The following is a 21494-nucleotide window of genomic DNA, read 5'->3' on the forward strand; positions in this document are numbered from 1 at the left end:
AGCCCTCCAAGTCAAAACCAGCAAAGCCCCATCACGCTGGAACACACCAGCAGCACCCCAGCCGTGCTCAGCCTCTGTGCTGGCATCGCCAGCCCCGTGGGCAGAGGGGCCCGAGCTCCTGGCTGCTGTGGGCACCAACAGCTCCCCTCACCTCAGGACAGAGAAACACTTCAGAGCAGAAATATGAGCTGAACACCTCCAGTTGGTCCTGAAAGCAGGTGTTGAAGGACTTCCTCCTGGACTGCAGGTTGCCAAGAGCTCAGGGTGCAAAGGGAATTTTGGGATGTGAGAACGTTTTGCAAAGAACAAGAATTAGCTATTGATTGTTTTCAGACCCCTGCTCATAATTTATTCTGTCCTTGCAAAAAAAAAAAAAAGAAATAAAAAAAAAATCCTTTTAGATATCTTTAAAGTTTAGGAAAATTAAGATAGACCTTTTTAATATATATATTTATATATTTATATATATACACACACATACACATATGTACACAATGGTGCATTTATAGTTACTATTTCCTCAGCCATTACAATATCATTCTCTAAATCTCTTGCTCTTGAAATGATCATGACTTGATGCCACTGCTAAAAATACCCTGTGCTGTGCGCAAGGAACACCAACACGACACCGCCAGGCATGTTGGGGTCGGCGCAGAGCTCGGAGGATGCGCTGCCTTTTCTGCATTCACTCTCCAGGCTCCAGAATAACAGAAATCCCACATTTTTGCAGAGCATTAAGCAAAAGCTGCTGGGTATCTTTGTGCAAAGGCAACGTGACATTTGGGCTCAAGAGCTTTGCCTTCATCTCCCTAAAACAAAATAATGACAAACCCTTGGAACAAACTCATCGCAGCTTGGGATCTCAGGTGGCCCCAGGATTCTGAATTCTGGGCGATTCAAACAGAGGTTTGGGGCATGAGGGAGGGGTGGTCATGGGACCAGCATGGCTTTGCAATTATCCTGTTCTCCCAGCACAGAGCAGGTGACCATCCACTGCGGCTGACCGGCCCCAGCAGTGACCAGTGATGGCGAAAGGCGGCGCTGAGCTGGCGCTGGGGGCTGCCTGCAGGCCCTGGCTCCTGCCCAAGGGCTTGGCCCTCACCAGCCATGCTCACTTCACCTGTGCCATGAGGAAGCCAGATTCCCTCATGCTCTCATAGTACTCAATGGCCAATGCAAAGTTAAATTCGCTGATGGCTGGCCCGTCGATGGCGATCTTCATGAGGTCAGAGAGCCCCTCGTCCTTGGCATGGCGCGACCGGCCACGCTTCAGCAGCTCCCGGCCACGGCTGATCTTCTCGGCAAGGACCGAGCCCAGCGGCAAGGCCAGGGCAATAGCTGCCAGGACAGCGAAGTCTGGGAAGAGTTCATGCATCTCAGAGCTGCTGTAGACCAGCTTGACACAGAGGTCCTTGAAGGAGAGCTGGCTGAGGCTGAAGACGATGCGCTTGAAGAGGGGAAAGTCGCTCAGGGCCCTCTCGCTCACCACCACCCGTGAGTACACCTGCAGCAGGAAATTCAGCTCGCTGACCCCATAGCTGCCAATGTCCTCCAGAGACTGGGGGTAGCACTTGGGGTTGAAGATGGCAGAGAAGGAACTGATGGCCTCCAGGACACTGCTGGGGAACCTGTCCAGCAGGTTGCCCCTCACCCTCTCCAGGTAGCTCTCCTTCAGGTGCTCAAAGTGTTTCAGGTGCACTTGGGAGCAGTTGGCCAGCTCAACACCCTTGTAGTATAGGCGGCTCTCGCCCTCCTGGCCGTCCTGCGGGTGCTTGTTCATCTCGCTGAGGAACTCGCGGAGGTTCTGGCCGCTGGCGCTCTGCTGGGCCTGCAGCGTGGTGGCAGTGGCTGAGACTATGGGCTTCAAGATGGAGAGGTCAAAGTCCTCGATCTGGAAGAAGCGACTGAGCTTCTGGAAGATGGGGAGGACATCCAGAAGGATCTTGGTGAAGGCCACAAACTGGAACTTCTTGAGCTCTTCGCAGAGGCCACGGGCCACGGGCGAGCGCTCCGCCTCGCTCTCCAGCAGCAGCACCAGTGTGGGCCACGAGGAGTCAATGGCCTCTACAGCTGGAAAGATAGAAGTCCAGTGGATGGCTTTGGGGCTCCCGAGGTCTATCTCACAGAGGTCCAGGACTCTCCGCAGCTCCTGCAGGCTATTGCCTTCCCCCTGGAACCTGGAGTAGAGCCTATACACAGCATCCACGGTGGTCTCATACTTCTGGAGGTACTCGATGGCGCTGATGCTCTCGGCCAGCAGCAGGGAGGTGCCGTGGGACAGGCAGTGCACCTCAGTGAGGAGCGGGCAGAGCGAGGTCAGCGCCGTTCCCACCCCGCTCAGCCGCTCGGCCACCAGTGAGGCACTGTCAGCGCTGAGCCAGGTGAGCTTCATGGTGGGGATGCCGAAGGAGCGCATCACCTCACCCACCTTGCCTGCCACAGTGGAGGCCCCCCCGGTGGGCAGCTCGAAGCTGCCCAGGAAGGTGGTGAAGGTCTGCCCGTTGCAGGGGGAGACAGTGGTGGTGAACACGGCGAGGCTGCGGTGCTCCAGGACGTCCACCGTCTCATCCACCACCAGCCCAATGAACGGCGAGGCTTTGATCCTGTGCCTGTCCTCGTTGTGGAGGACTTTGGCAATGGCTGCCTGGGCCAGTTGAAGGGGGTGGGGGTGCAGGGAGGGAGAGAGAAACACAAATGAGATTCAGAGGCAGTGGGAGATGCGCAGCACTTGGCACAGAGCGAGCGGGTGGGCTCCCACCCACAGGCTCCCGCAGTGCAGGAGCCCCGAGCCAGGGAAAAGCCCTTACACTTGTTGCACACACGGAGGCTGGAAATCACTTTCCTTCTCCCTAATAAGCTTTCTCATCCTGCTCCTGTTTGCCAGCTCAAGCACCATGAGAAGCTGCAGAGAGCTTGGGGGTTCCTGTCCTGAGCTCGGGGTCAGAGCCCTACAGATGCAGCAGGACACAGCACCAGCAGTAGCACTGACCCCTCAGCCCCCCAACACCCCATTCCCAAGCCCCCTCCTACACTGGCAGTGAGGCAGGACACCAGGAACCAACCTGCCCCACTCAACTCCAGCAGTTCCACTTCACTGGCCCAGCAGGGGCAGGAGAAGCAGCAAAACTGCAACATTTTTTTCATATTTACTCATTTACTCACACTCCCCCCATTTCAAGCCAAGTCCCCAGCTTGGAGGGAAAACTTCCTCTGTGTGAGTGCTGCAAGGATCACCACAGGCTGGGAAACCTAATTAGTGGGTTTAGTCTATCTGCAGTAAAATAAGGCTCTGCAGAGAGCTGAAAAGCCTGGCAAATGGCCAAGACTCACTAAAAATTTAATTTGATTCTAGCAGGCATGAAGCGTTTGTAAAATTCAGAAAATCCTTTCTAAACTCTCCGGCTACTTGATCTTTCTGATCACTCAGTTGAGGGCAAAAGAGGCAAAACCCACAGTGCTTGTGTGTTAATTGAACTCCCGAGCTTTCATTCTGCAAAGCAGCCTGGCCAGCTCGGGGACCGGGCTCCGTCCCCGCTCCGCCAGGTACAGACCCCCAGCCCCGCGTACACACCTGCATCTCCCTGACGCTGCCGGGGTGGTAATACTCGCTGTGCTCCGAGGCCAGCAGCGCCTGGCACAGGTTGAACTTCTGGAAGTTGAGCAGGGAGGAGCACTTCTCATCCGGGATCTCCTCCTTGGCCATCCAGTAGACGGTGGTGAGGACGGCCACCTTGGCGGGGTTCACCTCCACCTTGATGAGCGAGCGCAGCTCGGGGTGGCCGTGGACACGGGTCTCGAAGGCCAGCTGCTCGCGGTTCACGGCCAGCGCCTGGCGGTGCGCGCCGGAGGTGACGTGCCGCAGCAGCGCGTGGCGCTGGAAGTTGTCCGTGCCCACGGTAAAAGCGTTTTCCGCTTTACCGTGCTTGTTCTTCACCAGTGCCTGCCGACACTCTACACAAAACATGAGCTTCCTTTCATAGTCAAACTCCAGCCAGGTAAATTCTTCCTTCCAGTGCTCATTGAAATAGCGTTTACACTTTTTATTGGAATTGGAAGTTTCCCCAGCTGGCTTTTTCCCTGGAGGCACCATATTGCTGTGGCTGGGAAATCAACTACGGTTGAACCGCACTGTGCCTCGAGGAGCAGCCTGCACATTTAATTTAGTAAGAAGGTCTATTACCACTCTCCTGGTCCGACTGGAGATGAAAGAGACACAAGGGAAAGGGATTAGGGCCCTGCAAACCTCAGCCAGGGCTCAGCTGTGGTGGCACAGCGACAGTGGCACAGTGACAGCAGCAGTGACGGCAGTGCTGAGGGCAGGTCAGGCTGTGCAGCCCCAGCACCACACAGGGGGATCCCATCAAGAACCTCATCAGCATCACCAGCAGCTCTTGGTGTCACTGGTGGGACTGGGGCACAAACACAGTCCCATTGCCACAGGAACACCCACACGCTTCCCCTGGAGCTGCCTTCCCCACTGTGCTGGCACTGGGAAGGTGAGGAAGGCTCAGCACTGGCTGAAACACCTAAAAAAGAGCGTTCAGCCCCAGAGGAGCAGCACCCGCTGCTGGCAGGGAGTGCCAGGGCCCTGGAGCTGAACAAGGGTGACTGGGAGCTAGCTCAGACACACGTGCTTGTGTGCACAGGTGTGCTCTGTCCTGCCTGGCTTGTCTCTCCTCCAGGGAATTGCCGAAGCCGTGGCAGGTCCCATGGCAGCAGAGCCATGCTCTGCACATTCAATGGCAGCCCCCTCGCAGGGGGTGACACAACGCATCAGCTCCAGGCCAGGCTCCCAAATTTCTACTGAGCTAGAGGCTGCAAAGCACTTAACCCTGTAACCAAACCTGGACCTGAAGGGTTTCAGCATTCACTTGACCTTCTCCCTACACTTCAGGCCCGCCCAGTCTGATCCTCACATTTCTCCATGAACTGGGCTGAAAATCCAAACTGAGCCTTGATAAAGGTGTTGGTAAGAGGAGGAGGAAGAACCCAGCGCTGCATGGGGAAAAGGGGAAAAAAAAATGCAGGGGAAAAAAGAAAGAACATGGACACTCCGCAGCAGGGAAACTGGGGAATACCATCAGTCCGCACGACTTGCTGAGACACCAATGAGAAACTTGGGGTTTTTCTGAAGAACAAGCCCCCAAACCAGTCCCCACGGGGTGCCATGGGCAATGCTGGTGGGTGGCCCTGGAGTGACCGGCACCGTAGCTCCTGGCACAGTGACCCCATCATCCATCCCTGCGCCGGGCGGGCACCGAGCTCCTGCCTGCAATGGCCCCAGCGGGAGGATTCCTGTGCTCTTTCCCTGTCACTGACCCCATTCGCTCCCAAGCCATCCCCACAGCCCCCTCCCTCCAGCACTTGCTCCAGCAGAAGCCGCTGCTTTGGAAAGAAAAACAAAAAAAAGAGCAGCAATTAGTGCGTGGGATGCACGAGGCCGTGGCGGGGATTGGGATGGAGCAGAGCGCCATGGCACCCCTTCCCTCGGCACCCCTTCCCTCGGCACCCTTTCCCTTCCCTCGGCACCCCTTCCCTTCCCTCGGCACCCCTTCCCTTCCCTCGGCACCTCTTCCCTTCCCTCGGCACCCCTTCCCTTCCCTCGGCACCCCTTCCATCCGTGCTGCTCCGGCACCAGCCCAGCGCCCCTCGCTGCTGCTGCCCACGGGCAAGAGCAGCGCTGCGCATCGCGGGGGACTCGGCAGCGGCTCGGGATGGGGGTCACGCTCCGGTGCCCGCACCAGCCTGCTGCTCCCCCCGCCGGGAAGTTTGGGCAGGATGAGGATTTACTCGTGAGAGGACAAGGCGCTGCCCTGAGCCTCGTCCCTGGTGCATCAGCCCCGGCTGCCGGCTCGCCGTGCCCGAGAGGGTGAGCGGAGCAGCCCCAGCGCCCAGCCCAGTGCCCAGCCCTGCGTGCCCACCCCGCTCACCGCCCCTACATACGTACCATGGAAAGGCTGCCATAAGCTTTGGGGTAGGGGGGTGGGGGGCTCGCAAACTTCCCAGATTTTAAATAGGAAAGAAAAAAAAAAAAAATCATCTAATTAAAAATAAAATAAAAACAAACCCAGCCAAGCAACGCAAAGCCGAAAATAAACCAAAAAAAAAAAAAACCAAAAACAAAAAAAAAAGCAGCGGGGTGTTTGTGAGGCGGCAGCACCCCGCAGCCCCCGCGGGGCCGGCTGTGGGAACAAAGCCTGCAGCGGCCGCCCGCGCTCACCGGAGCACGGGAGCAGCCATCTTGCTGCCTCACGGCCGCCTCACGGCTGCCGCCAGCCCACGGCGGCAGTGGCCACTAGCGGTGGCCGCGATGGGGAAGGCCGCGAGGCCGTGGCCGGGCCGAGAGGACACTGGATGTGGTGGCCGAGCCGTGGGCTCCGGCCCCTGGGCAGGGGGAGCACACGGAGCCCGCTCGGCCGCCGGGACCCCCGAGGAGCGATGGGCAGCAGGGGGCCGGGGCCGGGGTGTTTTGGCTGAGAGCTGGGCACATGCAGCACGGTGAGCGGCAGGAGCGTTTGCAGCCAGCCAGGAGCGGTGTCTCTGGCTTTCGGGAGTGTTCTGCGAGCAGCCGTGGGCAGAGCAGCCCCCAGCCGTGGGTACGGAGCTTCAGCAGGATCCAAGTCCAAGCCCTTTAGGGAAGGCCACAAGGTGTTCCTGCTTCCCTGCACTCCTGGGCCGTAGCTGAAACCCAGCCCCTTGACCCAGGGCTGCCTAACGAGCACAGGGGTCCCCGACATCATTAAAAAACTTTCTCTTAGCAATAAATGCAGGTGAAATTTAGTAGCCTCTCGACTACTTCCAGAAAGAGGATTTTGTGCCACATTTGCTTTCCCCAGACTGAGAACCTGAAATCCCAAGGGGCACCAGTGTCCCGTGGGACCCCTGATGGGAACCTGGCTCTTGTTTCCCAGCACGAATCCTGTGCCTGGGAGCTGAAGGATGCTCCCACCCAGACTCGCCCTTCCCCCGGTGTGGAGTTGGGCCATGAGCAGGGATGTGGCCCACCGGAATTTGCCTGGATTAGGAGCTGCATTGTACCTGGCTCTGCACCAGGAGGTTCTGGCAGCCCCCGGTTAATTCCTCTCTTTAGGCTCCTCCACGTATCCCGGGGCAAGAGGCTCTTCCTGCTCTGGGAACATTCTTGCCGAGCCACCTTAGCCCAGGGTTAATGAGAACAGGAGGTGGTGAAACCAGAGCCGGCTCCTGGGGTGAAAACACGCCCGATTTTATTCTTGTGCTAATGCCACGAGAAAAAAAGGATTGGGTATTTTTAATGAGTTTTTAGGCAGGAGCCTGCTGCATCCCCTGGTCCCATTCCCTGGTTCCCAGCATCCAGAGCAGGTCAGCAGAGGTAGCGACCCCAAATCAGCAGTGGCTGGAACCAACTCCACTTCCCATGGGGACCCCTCCACGGAGCCCCTGTGCTGGGATCCACAGAACATCCCTGCTCTGCCTCCTCCGTGCAAGGCTGAAACCACTGACCCTGTCTCCTCTGCAAACCCATTCCTGCTGGAAGCCTCAAACTTTAACTCGAATTTCAGGCAGCGTATGCTGGATTGTCCCTGACCCTGCCGAGCAGCCTGCCCTCACAGAGCTGCCGGATGTCAGACGTCCTTCCTAAAGGAACCGGAGTGGAGATACTCCTGTTTCCCTCCATGCAGCAGCAGCAGCCGCCTTGGCTCGAGCCAATTGTTGCTATTTTTCCCGGCTGCCGTGCCTGAGGAGTTGGGTGGGCAGGTGCCCCGGCACACCAGCACATCCATCATCCCCGCGGCACGAGGGCGGCGGCAGCCGTGAGCCACAGTTTCCATCCGAGTCCCAGTTTCCACCGGCATCCCACAGCTCCGGCAGCCAGAGCAGACCCCAGGCACACAGATCCCACTGGGATGCTCCGGGCCGATCCCTGGCACCCCTTCCAGCCCCACATCCATGCATGGGTTCCCCAAGGGTTTCTTACTGCATCTATAAGAAGCTGAACAGAAGACACCAAAACCAGCCATATTACCCTAAAATTTTTTAAATCCCCGAGTCCAAAGATATTTATGAGATTTTCTTTCCATCCCTGCTCTAAGCCAGTCAGGCTCTGGGAAATGACGCACGCTCTTCCCTCGGGGAAGCGGAGGTGCTAGTGTTCCCAAAGCTGCTGACCCCAGGGAGCCCCATCCCCGAGCAGCCCCCAGTTCTCCTGCCCACCCACCTTCCTGGGCCTGGCTCCACCAGCCTTCTCACCCCTGGCCATCACAGGGCGTGGGGTAGGAAAGAGCCAGCACCCTGCAGGTCCCTGCTCACCCTCTGCACCCAAACCCCCAGCTGTGACAGCCCCCAGAATGAACTGGGAGCACGCAGGGGAGGGAGGACTCATGGGAGCTGCCCGGCTGCATCCCTCGCACCCGAAGGTGGTGACAGCTCAGTTCAATCTCTGCCGTGTGTGGTGGAGAGGGAAGGCTTCAAGGAGCCGCTGTCTCATGTGGGAGAGAGCACCCGGCACCGTGTCAGCTCAGCCAAATTAAAAATATTCCTGCAGCCCCCGGGCTGACAGGGACATGGCCTGCAGGATGTGCAGATGCTGGAAGGGACATGGGGAGGAGAAAGGGATGGGACACACACTGGGGGACCCCAGCATTTCCCAGCTGTGTCCCAGCTCTCCTGAACAACTCAGGGTGCTGCTCCTCCTCTGCTGGGGGTGCCCTTCCAGCACCACTGTGGGCACAAAGACTCTGGCTCCAGCACACTCAGGTCCTTGTGGAGGGGTTTGTGTGGGCAGTGGGCCATACACAGGGAACCATGGGGGGGCTACTGGAGAAGAAGCCCCGCACTTGCTGACAATCCCACAACTCCACAGCCACCGCCTGCTTGCAGGATGCAGCCTCGTGCCTCGTTCCCCTGCACAGCCTTGTCACAACCTTCAGCTGCGTGACTGCAGCTGGCAGGGAGCAAGCCTTGAAATAAACTCAGATGACATTCCTGCAAACTCTGGACATGGCCACAACAGGATTACTGAGCTGGGCTGGGGAGGCGGGGGGAGCATGCTCATCTCTCCCCGCTGGCGACCCCAGCTCCAGGCTGAGGCTCCTCTGAGCAGCAGCTGAGAAGGGCAAAGCCCTTTTGTCAAGGAGCAGAAGCAGGGACAGGGTGATCTCGCTCCCTGGGCTTCCTCCAGTCCATGCACCTGGTCCTTGGGAGGCAGCTTGGCTGCATCTTGCTTCCCAGGAGCTACAGGGAACTTCACCACTCAGCACTGATATCAAAAGCAGCTGCTGAGGAGTAAAACTGGATATCAGCCTTGCTCTACAGAGCATCTTTTCCTCCCTTGTCCACAAGCATTGAACCCAACTCCCTCTGGATTTTAATTCCCAATGCTCCCCATCTGCCAGGTAATGATCTGAAAAAACAGCATTTAGGGATGCCTCCCCCAGCAGAGATCCCAGTCAGCTCAGTGTCCCCTGTGTCACGGCCAGCAGCGCTACCAGGCCAGCACAGCCCAGCCAAGACCTCTGTCACAGGTCCCGAGGGGCTCAGGAGGGATGTGGGCTCATCCTGACTGGAGGCAGCAGAAGGGAGGTGGCAAGCACTGAACCCTGATCTGGGCTGCACTGTCCACAGCCCTGCCCACCCCTCCCTGGGTGGTGGGGGAGAGGCCAGGGTCCTCCTGAGAGCTGGAGAGCTCAGGAGTGCACCGGAGCCCCAGATCAGTTCAGCCTTTATTCTGGACACTGTTTAAATTGTAAAAATTGCAGCCAAGTCCAATTCATTACAGCCGAGGAATGGCTGACAGAAATGAAAAGGGAGAAAAGCTCCTCAGATTGATGCTTTCTCACCATTCCAGTGAAATAACCAATTTGGAACAAATTAGGGGCTCCCGTCTCCACCAGCCTTTTGAATTGCCTCCAAGCCAACGCACATTTTTCATAGTGCAGCGTTTCTTGCATTAGCAGTGAAAATTAATGATTTCTATTATTGAAGCACCTGAAGGCAGGTGCCTCCCTCACAGAGCTGGGGCTGGGCTGGCACCAAGCCCCCAGAGAGCCAAGAAGAGCCATGGAAAGACAGACAGGTTCAGAGAGGATAAGTGACACAGCCAGGACCACTTGGTAGGTCAGTGGCAGAGCCAGGCTCCAGCCAGTGGCCATCCCCTCTCAGCAGTGCCATCCCAGACGTGCCAGAGCACACAGACCACCACAGTGACGCATAAACCACTGCATGTGACAGTGTCACAGCTGTCCCCAAACCCCCCCCTAAGCAGTGAAACCATGTGGGCTTCATCCAGTCCCAGCTTTGCTTGGGTAGGGGGAAAAGGGGAATCACCCCAAGGGTGCCCACCAGCTCTGACTTCAGGAGGGCAAGTTCTGGGGGACCAAGAGGGCTTTCAAACCCCAATCCACCCATGTATTTCCCCTCACAAGTTTTAGACCAAAGCCCTTCACCTCCCATCCTGCTCCCAGCATTATTCCTCGAGCACAGCTCCCCAAAAGCTGAAGCACACAACCCCCCTGCAGCCACGGCTGCCCCATGGCCAGGGTGGTCATGCCTAGGGTTTAGAGGATGACACACATCTGTCATTATTTTTTTAATTAGATTTTTATTTCCTACCTCTAGTATTTCATTGTAATTTCCGCCACTCCTACCCAGGCCGTGCTAATATAATCACTCTGGAGGAGAGTGGGAGCAGCCAGCCCACTCCTTCCAACATCCCGCTCAGGAAAGGCAAAAAAAAGCAATCTGCTGAATCCCCAGCCCCTGCAGTCATTACAGGCTCAGGGACATCAGGTGGGTGCTGAAACAAAGCATCAAAGCCTCAGTGCCGCCAGCACCTGCCAGGAGCATCGGCACTGAGAAACTTCAAAAAAAGTTCACATTTGCTCAAAATACTTGTTAGCAGTTCATCACTGCAGCAAGGTGAGGCATAATTAAAAATGGACTAAAGAGATTTGTGAATTATATTGTTGGCTTGATGCTGGAGACACAGTGATATTTTCTAGCCCACATCATCCTGGAGGTCAAGATTAGATGACAGCTTGGTCTAAAAATACTCTTGAAGGGGAGGCTGAGGCTGTTGGAGGAGGTCAGAGCACCCTATACCCCCCCCCAGTGTTGGTCAGGGTTGAAACAGGGGGTCAGATGTGTCCCCCAGGACATTGCTTGGAGCAAGCCCCAGTAATAAAAACACCTGCTGCATTTACAGGGAAATCCACCCAAAACAGCCATGGGGAAAGCTCCATCAGTTCCACCATCCACCAAAGGAGCCCCAAAGACAAACCCAGCATCTCAGTGGGGCCAGACTCCCCACACTGCCACCCCCACAGTGCCCAAGAGGGCTGGAATCACCATGAAAGCACTGTGCAACCACCACGTCCTTCCACCTGGAGCAACACAGTCCTGGCGTGGAGATCATCAGTGAGCCCAAGACACTGCAGGGTCAGAATTGAAGCTTTAGTGGCTCTTCAATGTTTCCTCCATATCTGAGGCCACAGAGTGAAAAGCAAGCTCTGGGGTTGGATTTTTGTTTGTCTCTTAAGCCTGCTTTGCCTGACGAGTATTCCTGATAAACATCCCGAGTAGTGTTACACATTCCAGAGAGACAGGGAAAGACATTTCAGAGAAAAGATTGTGCTTCAAACTATTAGAAAAATTAAATTGGTCCATAGGAGACAGCTGGGGCCAGCTTGATCCATGGGAGACGAGCACCCCAAAATGGGCACCTGCCTGATGTGCCAGGCTACCAACATCTGTGTTCCTGGCCTGGCTGCCCTGGGGCACCCACAAGCACACGGCAGGCACACGTTAGCAGAGGAAAGCGAGTGCATGGCAGCCCACAGACGCCTACACGGATGTGCAGAGCACACGCACCGAGAGGAGCGGCACCGCTGCCCACAGGGACGTGCCAGCCCCATCGCTGCCGGCAGCCACGCTCCCTCCCCAGCACCTGCCGCAAAGTTAACGCTGATAAAACCACTAAAATTACCAGCCCTGAATCCACACGAAACGGGTCCAAGAACAGCGTCACGTTTTGTTTGCTGCCGCTGCTCCGCTCCTCGAGTCCGCTCCGGCCAAGCCTGGCCGCGGAGCTCCACCACTGGCCACCCTCGTCTGTCACCCTCGCAAGGACACTGCCAGCCGCTCTCCCCCAGCCTCATATCACACAGAAAACATCGAACATTTGCATCACAGGTGCAGCAAAAACACAAGTTGGAGCTGACACCCAGACAAAGAGCAAGGGCAAAATCCAGCCCCGTCAGCACACAACCTTTTCCCTCGTCTTTCTGCAGCCCTGGGAAAAATCAATAAGATGCAGTGAGTCAAACTCAGCTTGAATCCCGTAAGTAATTAGGATTAGCAGGCTGGGAGCCGAGGGAACAGGCTGCCTATGTGCTGGGCGGGGAGGGACCATTTTGTGGGTGTAGGGTACAGCCTCAGCTGATGCAAATAACACGAGCAGCTCTTTAACGGGGGTTTCAGGCAGAACGGCAAGAAGGAATGGGAACGACATGATTTACTTAGAAACAAGAAAATCTCATGAGGATAATTTGGGGTGCCAAACCCTGATGGGAACAGGATGGGAACCCCATAGGGGAACCAATACTTGAGTTTGATGCTGAGCCCATTCCCAGCCCCTCACTCTGAGCCCGGACTCCTTGAGTACCGCTTATCCCCGGGGTTCTTTCCCAGCAGTAAATAACCCACCTCAGTGTTTCACTATTTAGAGTTAAGTTAGTGGCCAAAATCGCAAAGTGGAGAAGAGAACCCCCCCGCCACACACACACACACACACACACACACTCTGTGCAGAGCTACGGGCAAAATCAGAAGCAATTCGGTGTGTTCCTGTCCATAAAGAAGAACAGCTCGGACGCTGAAAAGTGCCCTTTCCTCCAGCTGAAGGACCCCGGCAGAAGACGGGAGTGCTCGAGCCGGGGCCGTGCGGGGAGCGGCAGCCCCGGGACAGCGGCGAGGCGATTCCCCGGTCCCCCTCCCCACCAACCTCACCGGCCCCCCCGACCCCCGAGCTCCGCGGCTGCTCCGGTCCCGCTGCACCCCCGAGCAGCGACTCCGCCAGCGGCGAACCGGGGGATGAAGGAGCGATGGAGGGGAGAGAGATGGAGGGCGACGGGGAGAGACGAGGCTGCGGGAAAGTTGCGTTTCACCCACCTAGAAGCATTTTGGATGCGGCTGCGTCGCCTCCGCGCTGCCGGTGCCTCCCGCTCGCCGGGCAGAGCTGCGGGCAGGGCCGGGCGGGCGCAGCCCCGCTCCCACCGCCCCTCGCCCCGCGCCCGGCCCCGCCTCGGCCCCGCAGGAGCGCGGGGGGAGAAGCTGCCGGAGGTGCCGGGTATCAGCTTGGAAATGGGCGGGGGGACCGGAGCTCCCCCTCCCCGCACAGCCGCCCCCGCGCCGGGGCTGTCCGAGCCCCGAAACTTGGGGAGAGGGAACCTCCAGCGGCTCTGCTGCACCTCCGGGGCGCTCTCGGAGAGTCTTCTGAGGTTCCTGCTTTGGGGTGACACGAGCCGAAATGCCCCCGTGGGTCTCCACCGCAGGGTTTGCTCGGGGAGGGGAGGCTCCGCGGCAGCCACGCACCCCGAACCCCCGGGAGGGGCTCCCCGGCAGCGGGGACCGCCTGTCCCTGCCTGGTGACCGCCTGTCCCTGCCTGGTGACCGCGGCCGTGGGTCCCCGCAAGGCTCAGCCCCAGCCCCGAGTGCTGGAAACACACAGGGTCTGAGCCAGCCATCAGCCTGTGGGGTGACACGGGTGCACACGGGCAGCCTGGCCCGGCTGGGGTGCTCATCTCAGACCCCCATGATCGGGGTTTTCACGAGCCCAGGGCCTGCTGCCCTCCCCATCAGTTCATCAGCAAAGACTGGCACTCGGGCTCCTCACGGCAGCACCTTCTCTGTGAGGATTTTTGGCTTCTTCTCGGGAGGAGAGGCTCATGACTTGCTTACATTGCTGCCCTTTAAACAGGGAAATGATGAAAAACCTGCTTGTGAAAAGGGGAAACAATCACCTCCCCTGCCTCCCTGAACGGGAGACAAGAACAAGGAAGGAATTGAATATTTTTCTCAAGTCAAACAATACAAGGAGTTGCGCAGAAACCACTGGACCGTAAGCAGAGTGAAAATGAACATATTAAACCATGAGATGCTCGAGTCCCTTCCCGTGTGCCACAGCCACACTAGGCACTTTTGGGGTAAATTACAGAATTCTGGTGCACTGAAAAGCACTAAAGCCATCAGGGCCCCGCTGGGGCAGGGTACACCACGGGTCTTTCTCCCAGACTTCACCCTGGCTCTGCTGGCACCGGGGCAGCGCTGGCAGAGCCCCGGGCAGGGTGTTGCTGTCAGGGTCGTTAACAGCAGCAGTAAGTTTAGCCGGGGCACTCGCTAATCTGGGATTGACAGCTGGCCCCACACGCCTGGCCCGGCCTCCCGCAGGCTATTTAAACCCGATATTAATTTGTTTAATGTCATCAGCAGTTTGGCGTTACCGCAAGGAGCGTCAAGCAGAGGGAGCTGGAAATGCAAAGACTGGGAGGAGCGGGGGGCTGACAACCACACGATGGCTGCTCTCCTCTCCCCAGGGATAACCACAAGCCATGAGCAAGTCTGGCATCTCCTGACCTCCAGCCCCTCTGGCAAGGATCAGCTGGACCGATGTACAGCCCTGACCCCCTGCTCCATCCTCTATTTGCCCTCGCCCCCCACACCTGCCCAGCCCCGTCAGTTCTACCCAGCAATTTCCTCAATAAATCCTCTCCCAGCTGTGGCTCACGCTGCGTTTATCCCAGCCAGGAGAGCAGGTCCTGGCCGGCATCGCCACGGCTGAAAGGGCCGGAGCTGGAGTGACACGGAGGGGTGGGAGGGAGGAACCGAGGTGTGGGATGCTGCACTTCGTGGCCGAGCCTTTGAGGCCAGCTGGAGCAGGGGCTAATTGCAGGTGCTGATTACAGCCCCAGCCATTTACGCCTCCGGCCCTCCCTGCCCAGCCCAGCGGATCATTCCAGCTGGAATTTCCCAGCTCTGCAGTGTGGGTCTGTCCGGTGCATAACTTGCTATATTTGTCCATGTACCCCAGAGCTGGCATAGAGCAGCAGCACAAACCCTCCCACAGGGTCCAGACCCACATCCCAAACCCTCCCACAGGCTCCAGACCCACATCCCAAACCCTCCCACAGGCTCCAGACCCACATCCCAAACCCTCCCACAGGGTCCAGACCCACATCCCAAACCCTCCCACAGGCTCCAGACCCACATCCCAAACCCTCCCACAGGCTCCAGACCCACATCCCAAACCCTCCCACAGGCTCCAGACCCACATCCCCCTCCCAGTGGTGCTGCCCCACATCCCAGGGAGCAAAGCCCGTGGCTGCAGCTCCCTGCAACCTCTGCTGTTGGATGAAGCTGCTCACTATTCACCCTGGAGTGGCTCAGAAGGGTGCCCAGGGGCCATGACAACCAGCTCCACCATCCCGTGGGAGACACTAAAAAACCCCCAGAGCCAAAATGGGTCAGATGCCACATCCCCTCGTGGTCACCACTTTCCAACACAGGTTGATATCCACATGAGGGACACTCATGGCTGAGCATCCCAAGAGTGTGGGGATGGAACCAGAGGGTTTCTTGTGAAATGGCCCTGGGCCCCAGCCCTCAGCCTGCAGCTCAGCACACACAGCCCGGGAGAGGCAAATCCCAGACATGCATTAAGAGGGGGGAGCGTTTGCCAGCAGCCGCTGTAGAGCCGGGCTTGCTTGGGCAGGTCTGCTCAAATCCTGCCTGTGGCTTAAAGGATGAGAGAGGGCAGGGAGAACAGGAGGGGGCTCAGCTGGGGCACCAATGTCACCAATTCACTGCGTTCTTTGTGACAACAGACTGCAGGAGCCACAACAGAGGGATCACTCTGAACCCTACTGAGGGCAGTGTTAAATTCTTTGCTGGCTCTTCCCAGCCTTAGACTCCAGAGGCAGCCTGGCAAATAGTGACCAGAACTGGGCAATGAACACGTCAATAAAGGAGGAGGGAGACAGGGATAAAAGCCCAGCCAGAACTGCTCCCCTGCCCAAGTCTGCTGAGCCTTCCAGAGCCTTTCTGGCTGACTTTGTTCACCAAGGATTTAGGGTATAATTTGGGGGTGAAAGACGCCAGATAGGATCAAGACTGATACACCTGGAGGATGTGTATCGGTTTTCTTCTGCTCTGTAACTTGAGCCCCATCAGAAGCAGAAGGCTCCAGCTGAAGCAGCCGCCGGCGGTTCATCCCTGCCGGGCCAGGAAGGCAGGCGCTGACCTTTCCTGCTCCTGAGTTTATTCAGGATTAAGGTAACATATTTTAAGGGCTGAATCCTCCTCCCCCGAGGGGCTTCCCACACAAAGAGAATGGGGTTTGTGGCTTGCAGCCCCCCATGACCCCCCTGATAAACAGAGACTCGCCAAACTGCTGAGTTCACAGTGCCCACCCAGATCCTTTTTTTATTTGTTTTTTATTATTATGCCCCAGTTTTTAAATGAATCTTTCCTGCAGATTTCTGCTTTTATGCATTTGAAAGGAGCAAACCTAGGAGCTATGTGTCAGTGGAGGGGTTTGGTGACCATAGGGGACATACATCCCCAGCTCTGACCCTCAAGGATGAGCCAAGGTGGGCAGGGTTTTGGTAGTGAAGCGATGGCCTGTGCCTCCCAGCTTCATCATCTTTCCCAGGGAGATGGCTAATTACAAAGGCATCCAGGACAGATCTGTGAATAGGGTGGAGAAACTGGTTGACCTAAAAATATTTAATTATCAAGAAAAGGGGTAGAAATTACACCTGGAAATAGTTTCAGAGAGACAGTGTAAGATTTTCCATCTAATTGGGGGCCCCCCCCTGGAAGAGACAGGGCAGAGGGTTCCTCCTTGCCATCACACTTTGGTTCCCCTTAGCCCAGTGCAGATTTCCTGGGGGTGGCACAGGGCCCATATGGAGTCAGCTGGGGTTTGGCATGGAAATCAACTACCCAAAATCTTCTGGATGCTTAATTAGCCAGGGGTGATGCTGTCTCTGGTCTTGCCCATCAGGGTCTGGCTTAGCTTTGGCCCCTCAGGAGCTGCTGGTGCCCAGGGAGCTCATCCAGGCAAACACTCCGGTGCCACAGCACAGACCACACTGAGACACTCCAGCTGGCATGGAAACAGCCAGATAAATGAAACTATTCCTCATGAATCTGGGGCTGTAGAAAATACCAAAGGTGAGCCAGAGCAGTGTTGTGGGCAAGCTGTCCAAAAGCAGCGATAACTCAGGGGCATGAAAAAAGAAGGGAAGTGAATTTGAGATGAGCAGGCAGTGCCTGCAGTGCTCCAACCACTCCGGCAACTCCAACAGCTCTGACAACACCGACAGCTTCAACACATCCAACTCACAGGCTCCAGAAGCAGAGCTGGGGGCAGCCCAGGGAGAGGCCATGGTCCTTGTGCTGGAAGGACACACGGCTACAAGCACCAGTCCCTCGTGGCCAGCTCACCCAGAGCTCTGCAGCACTCTGCTCCCAGCGTCACCAGCTCTCCTGGCAGCACCAGGAGCCAATCCCAGGCAGTGGACATGGCTCCAAAAGCCAGAATCCCATTTTCTCCCTCTGCACACCCACACTGACACCACGGGGTTATGGAGAGGAGAGCTCACTCCGGAAAAGAGGCAGAAGCATGACGAGGGGAGATCATCTCTTCAGAAAAAATTTTATATTGCTTACGACTTACTGTCTGGGAACATAAAACAGTTTAAGCAGCCGACCCTAAATCACAGTGACAGCTCTACCCACAACCCTCCGCTTGCCCTCCCCCAGCTCCCCCCGACCTGTCTCCCCATTCCCCCCATTCTCCCGGTTCCTCGCTCGCTCCTCCCGTGCCCCCGGGCGAGCAGCACACAGCGGGCACGGAGAGGGGCCCGAGGCTGCGGGCCGGGGGCGATGAGCGGCGTTTCCACCACTGAGACACGAACAAGTCTCCTCCCCGTGGCTGTCACCCCTCTCCAGCCCCCCCGGTTCGGTGCCGGTGCTGTTCGGGACGGTGCCCGGGCACGGGGCGCAGCCTCGCACGCACAGCCCGGCTCCATCCAGCACCTCTAATCCCCGGTGACAGCCGGGCTGGCAGCGCCTGCCGCTGCGGGATGTTCTCCTCTCTCCCATGCCACAGCAGGACAGGGGCTGCCTCCCTCCTGGGAACTGCAGAGCCCCCCGGGGGTGCCCAGGTCCCCCTTGTCCTCAGCCCTCCCTGGGGATGTTTAAGACACATGTTTAAGTGCTCGGGGGGCAAAGCCAAACCCTCCAAACAGGATTTGGATCTGATGACCGGGGTCAGAGCCTGACCCTGGAGCATCCCCAGCACTGGGCACCCTTCCTAAGGGGACATCACCCCCATCCCAGCACCTCACCCCCTGCTCTGAGCTGCTGATGGAGCTCTGGAAAAGGCTCCTTCAGGCTCAGAGCTCCCCCGGGACAGGGCCCAGTGGGTGCTGATAAATTGGGATATGCTCACAGTTTAGCTGCTGCTTTGACCATTTCTTCCCCCCCCCCCCACTTAAAATAAATCCCAGGTTTCCTCTTCCAAATCTGCTGATCTGATGCTACATGGGAAATTGTGAAATATTCCATGGCTCCGTGTTCCTCATTGTTCTTAATCCACTCCTAATTAATGTCACGTGTGTCACAGCCCTGAGCTGAGTGGTCGTGGAACACCATTGAGGCAACTTGACAGCAAACCGACTGGAAGAAAGTGACAGCAAAATCAGCGATTAAAGAGGAATGTCTCACAACTGCAGGGCTTAAAAACAACACGAGGCAATTTCCTACTGATTTTGGGAAAAATCGCCATTGCCAGCACCACATCCGTGGTACCCCAACACTCCCATGGCCCAGGCAGCCCCCACCAGCCCACACAAAGATGATACTTGATATACATTATCTGACCTTGATATATTTTGGCTTGGTCTCTACATTTCTTAAGGCAAAGCCCTTCCATGGATGCAGCTGGAGCATCCACCCGAGTATCCCAGCCCCTGCCATGGGAGGTTCCCACCTCCTCCATGTCCCAGCAGCACAAGAAAAGCCCTGCAGCTTCTCTGTGTCATTTTATGGCCAAGAGCTTAAATTTTAAGGATCTTTTTAAAGTAAGTGTGTCAGGGAAAAATATCCCTGAAGCTCTGGCCAGAACTGGGGTGCAGAGCCAGTGGTCAGAGTCCTGGTGGGGAAGGCTCCACAGCACAAGAACCTTCCAGCCAAAGCTGACCGCTTATCAATTCATTTTCTATTTGAAGTTACTGACTCAATAAAATCAGAGATTAATTATGCTACAGTTATTAATCCACAGAAAGCTGGGACAGCAAGCTAATGGGGTATTTTCTGAGGATTTAGAAAGGGAGCAGTTTTCTCTGGATTCATGGGTCAGCACAAAGTCGATGTTCAGGGTCTGGGCTCATGTGCCGTGTCTCACAGGTCCTTTCCCCCACAGAAATTTGGGGTTTTTCGGTAGAAAAAGAGCATTTAATGAAACAGGGCTTTTCTGCCAGTTCCCAGTGACAGGGGTAAATCCTCTTCTCAGCCCTCCCAGCTCTGCCCCCAGGAGCCCCAAGGGACATCCCTGCACCCCATCCCTATGCTCCAATGGGAAGGGAAAAGCCTGGGAGTGAGGAGAAGGAAAGAAAATGTATAATTACCCAACTGAGGTTCTTCAAATTATTCCTGATGCCAGCCAACATCTTTAAGACATGAAAAAAACATTATATTTCTCCCACTGAGATTCCAGGTTATTCAAATCTGATCTGAAAAGCTATTTTTGCTCATCTTTGCTCACAGCTGAAGGGAGCAGCCGAGGCCAATGGAGCAGGAGGACTCCGTATGTTTGTCCTTCATAAATTCACTGAAGCTTAAAATCTGAACCCTGGTGCTGCTTGGGCACAAGATATTGATCAGCACCTGACAGATGCAGGTCCAGCCAAATGGACTTAAATCCCCTTTAACACTTAGGCTGGGCATGGATGTGCCATTGGGAAGTTTGGGAGAGCCCGATGTGCTGCCAGTGCACCCGGAGATGGACGCTGTGAAGTGGCTCCCATGACAACCAGATACTGGCCTGTCCCTGCTAAATTTGTCCAAAAAGTCCCAAAGGCAGGAGAGCAGCAAACTGCTGCAGGAGGTAAGGAGGAAGCAAGAAAGAACAACTTTTCCTCTGGTATTGCTGGAACAAGTCCTAGCAGGCACCTGGGCACGGCTGGGAGCTCCACCAAGGGCAGATGTGACAATGTCCCAACCCTGACACAGTGGTGACACGACCTCCACACCCCGATTAGTCCCAATTAGACCCTAATCCCACATGTTTGCAAATTATTTAAATCAATACCTTGGGATTATTGCAGACAAAGCCCCGCTGAACATCGCTGAAACGGATTGGCAGCCGTTTGCTGGGTAATGAACAGCTGAAAGGCTGCGACAGCAGTGGGGGAAGGAGGAGGGAATGCAGCTGAGCAATGAGATGCCAGAGCACACAGAGCAGGGTCACGGAGAAGGAACATGGCCCAGGATCACGGAGCAGCATCATGGAGTGGGATCACACACCCTCCAGACTGCCCATGGTTAGAGCCACCAGCTCCCCTCCCTCTGCTGCTCTCCACCCCAAGGCACGGCTTTCCCAGGTGCTGCTCTGCGTGGTTTTCAGGAGTTGTCTCTCAGCAGGGCTCCCCCAGACCCGCTGAGAGCACAACCATGGACTCCTTGGTGAGTGCCACGGGCACTCCCAGCCTCAGGCACCGAGACCCCAGCTCTGCAGGAGCCATTCAAGGGGAGTGGGTTCCCTGCCAGCTGCCAAAATCGGGGGGTTCATCTGGCACCCCTCTGAAGCCCAAGATAAATCCACCAGCAGCTGCCAGCCCCACTGACTCCCAGAGCAGCCCAGGCTCCCCCAGGGTCCCCATGTCCCCTGCTGGGGGCCCCGCTCTCTGCTGCAGGCCCAGTGATGCTGAAGCTGTCACAGCGATTTCTCTGCTCATCTCAAACCTTTCTCCTCCCAAACACGCATGGACAGACATTTCAGCGGATAATTGGGAAAACCAGGACCTTTCCCTTTGCAAGGAACTGTTGTTCCAGGGCTGTGTTGCTGCGGGGGGGCAGCACCGGGCAGCCAGGGAGAGGGGCAGGGTACAAAATGCCACGGGATACTGGAGAGGACCAAGAGCTTATGACATCAATCAGCCCCAGGGCACAGCTGCCTCCGGGTGCTTTGGCCCTGCCTTGGCATTCGGACTGGGGGAGCAGCTCAGCAGCCTCCAAAGCCAAGAAAAGTGGTTTGAGTTGGGCTCGGGGCTTGTGTAAACCCTCCTGGCACAGGAGATGCCTGAACAGTGTGTCCTTCCCACGGACCCTGGCCAAAGGGCTACGAGCTGCTGTCAGCTCAGATCTGCCTGGGAAACCAGAGCCTCATGCTCCAAAGGAAAGTGCTTCCCACTGCCTTTCAGGGAGATGTGGGCTGGCAGGGCCCAGAGACAATG

At 56.7% G+C, this 21494-nt stretch overlaps 2 protein-coding genes across 4 annotated transcripts in view; both read right to left on the reverse strand.

Moving 5' to 3' along the window:
• Positions 1–21494, reverse strand: part of ZNF385C (zinc finger protein 385C) — a 58816-nt gene that overhangs the window by 16149 nt on the left and 21173 nt on the right. The gene's annotated exons all lie outside the window — the stretch shown is intronic.
• On the reverse strand, positions 508–13279 carry C29H17orf113 (chromosome 29 C17orf113 homolog). Its single transcript, XM_014260142.2, has 3 exons — positions 13147–13279; positions 3572–4196; positions 508–2644 (listed from the first exon to the last, which is right to left on the reverse strand). The coding sequence occupies exons 2-3, from the start codon at positions 4088–4090 to the stop codon at positions 1112–1114; spliced, it is 2052 nt and encodes a 683-aa protein (XP_014115617.2). The 5' UTR covers positions 4091–4196; positions 13147–13279; the 3' UTR covers positions 508–1111.

This window comes from Pseudopodoces humilis, chromosome 29 (genome assembly GCF_049639895.1).
Source record: "Pseudopodoces humilis isolate 2021_Gansu_Grassland_sample_001 chromosome 29, ASM4963989v1, whole genome shotgun sequence".
Taxonomy (NCBI): Eukaryota; Metazoa; Chordata; class Aves; order Passeriformes; family Paridae; genus Pseudopodoces; species Pseudopodoces humilis.

Coding starts and splice junctions, on each gene's coding strand:
- C29H17orf113 (XM_014260142.2), bottom strand. CDS start 4,090: ATGGTGCCTCCAGGGAAAAAGCCAGCTGGGGAAACTTCCAATTCCAAT. Junction 2,645..3,571: donor GCAGCGTCAGGGAGATGCAG/GTGTGTACGCGG, acceptor CAACTGGCCCAG/GCAGCCATTGCCAAAGTCCT.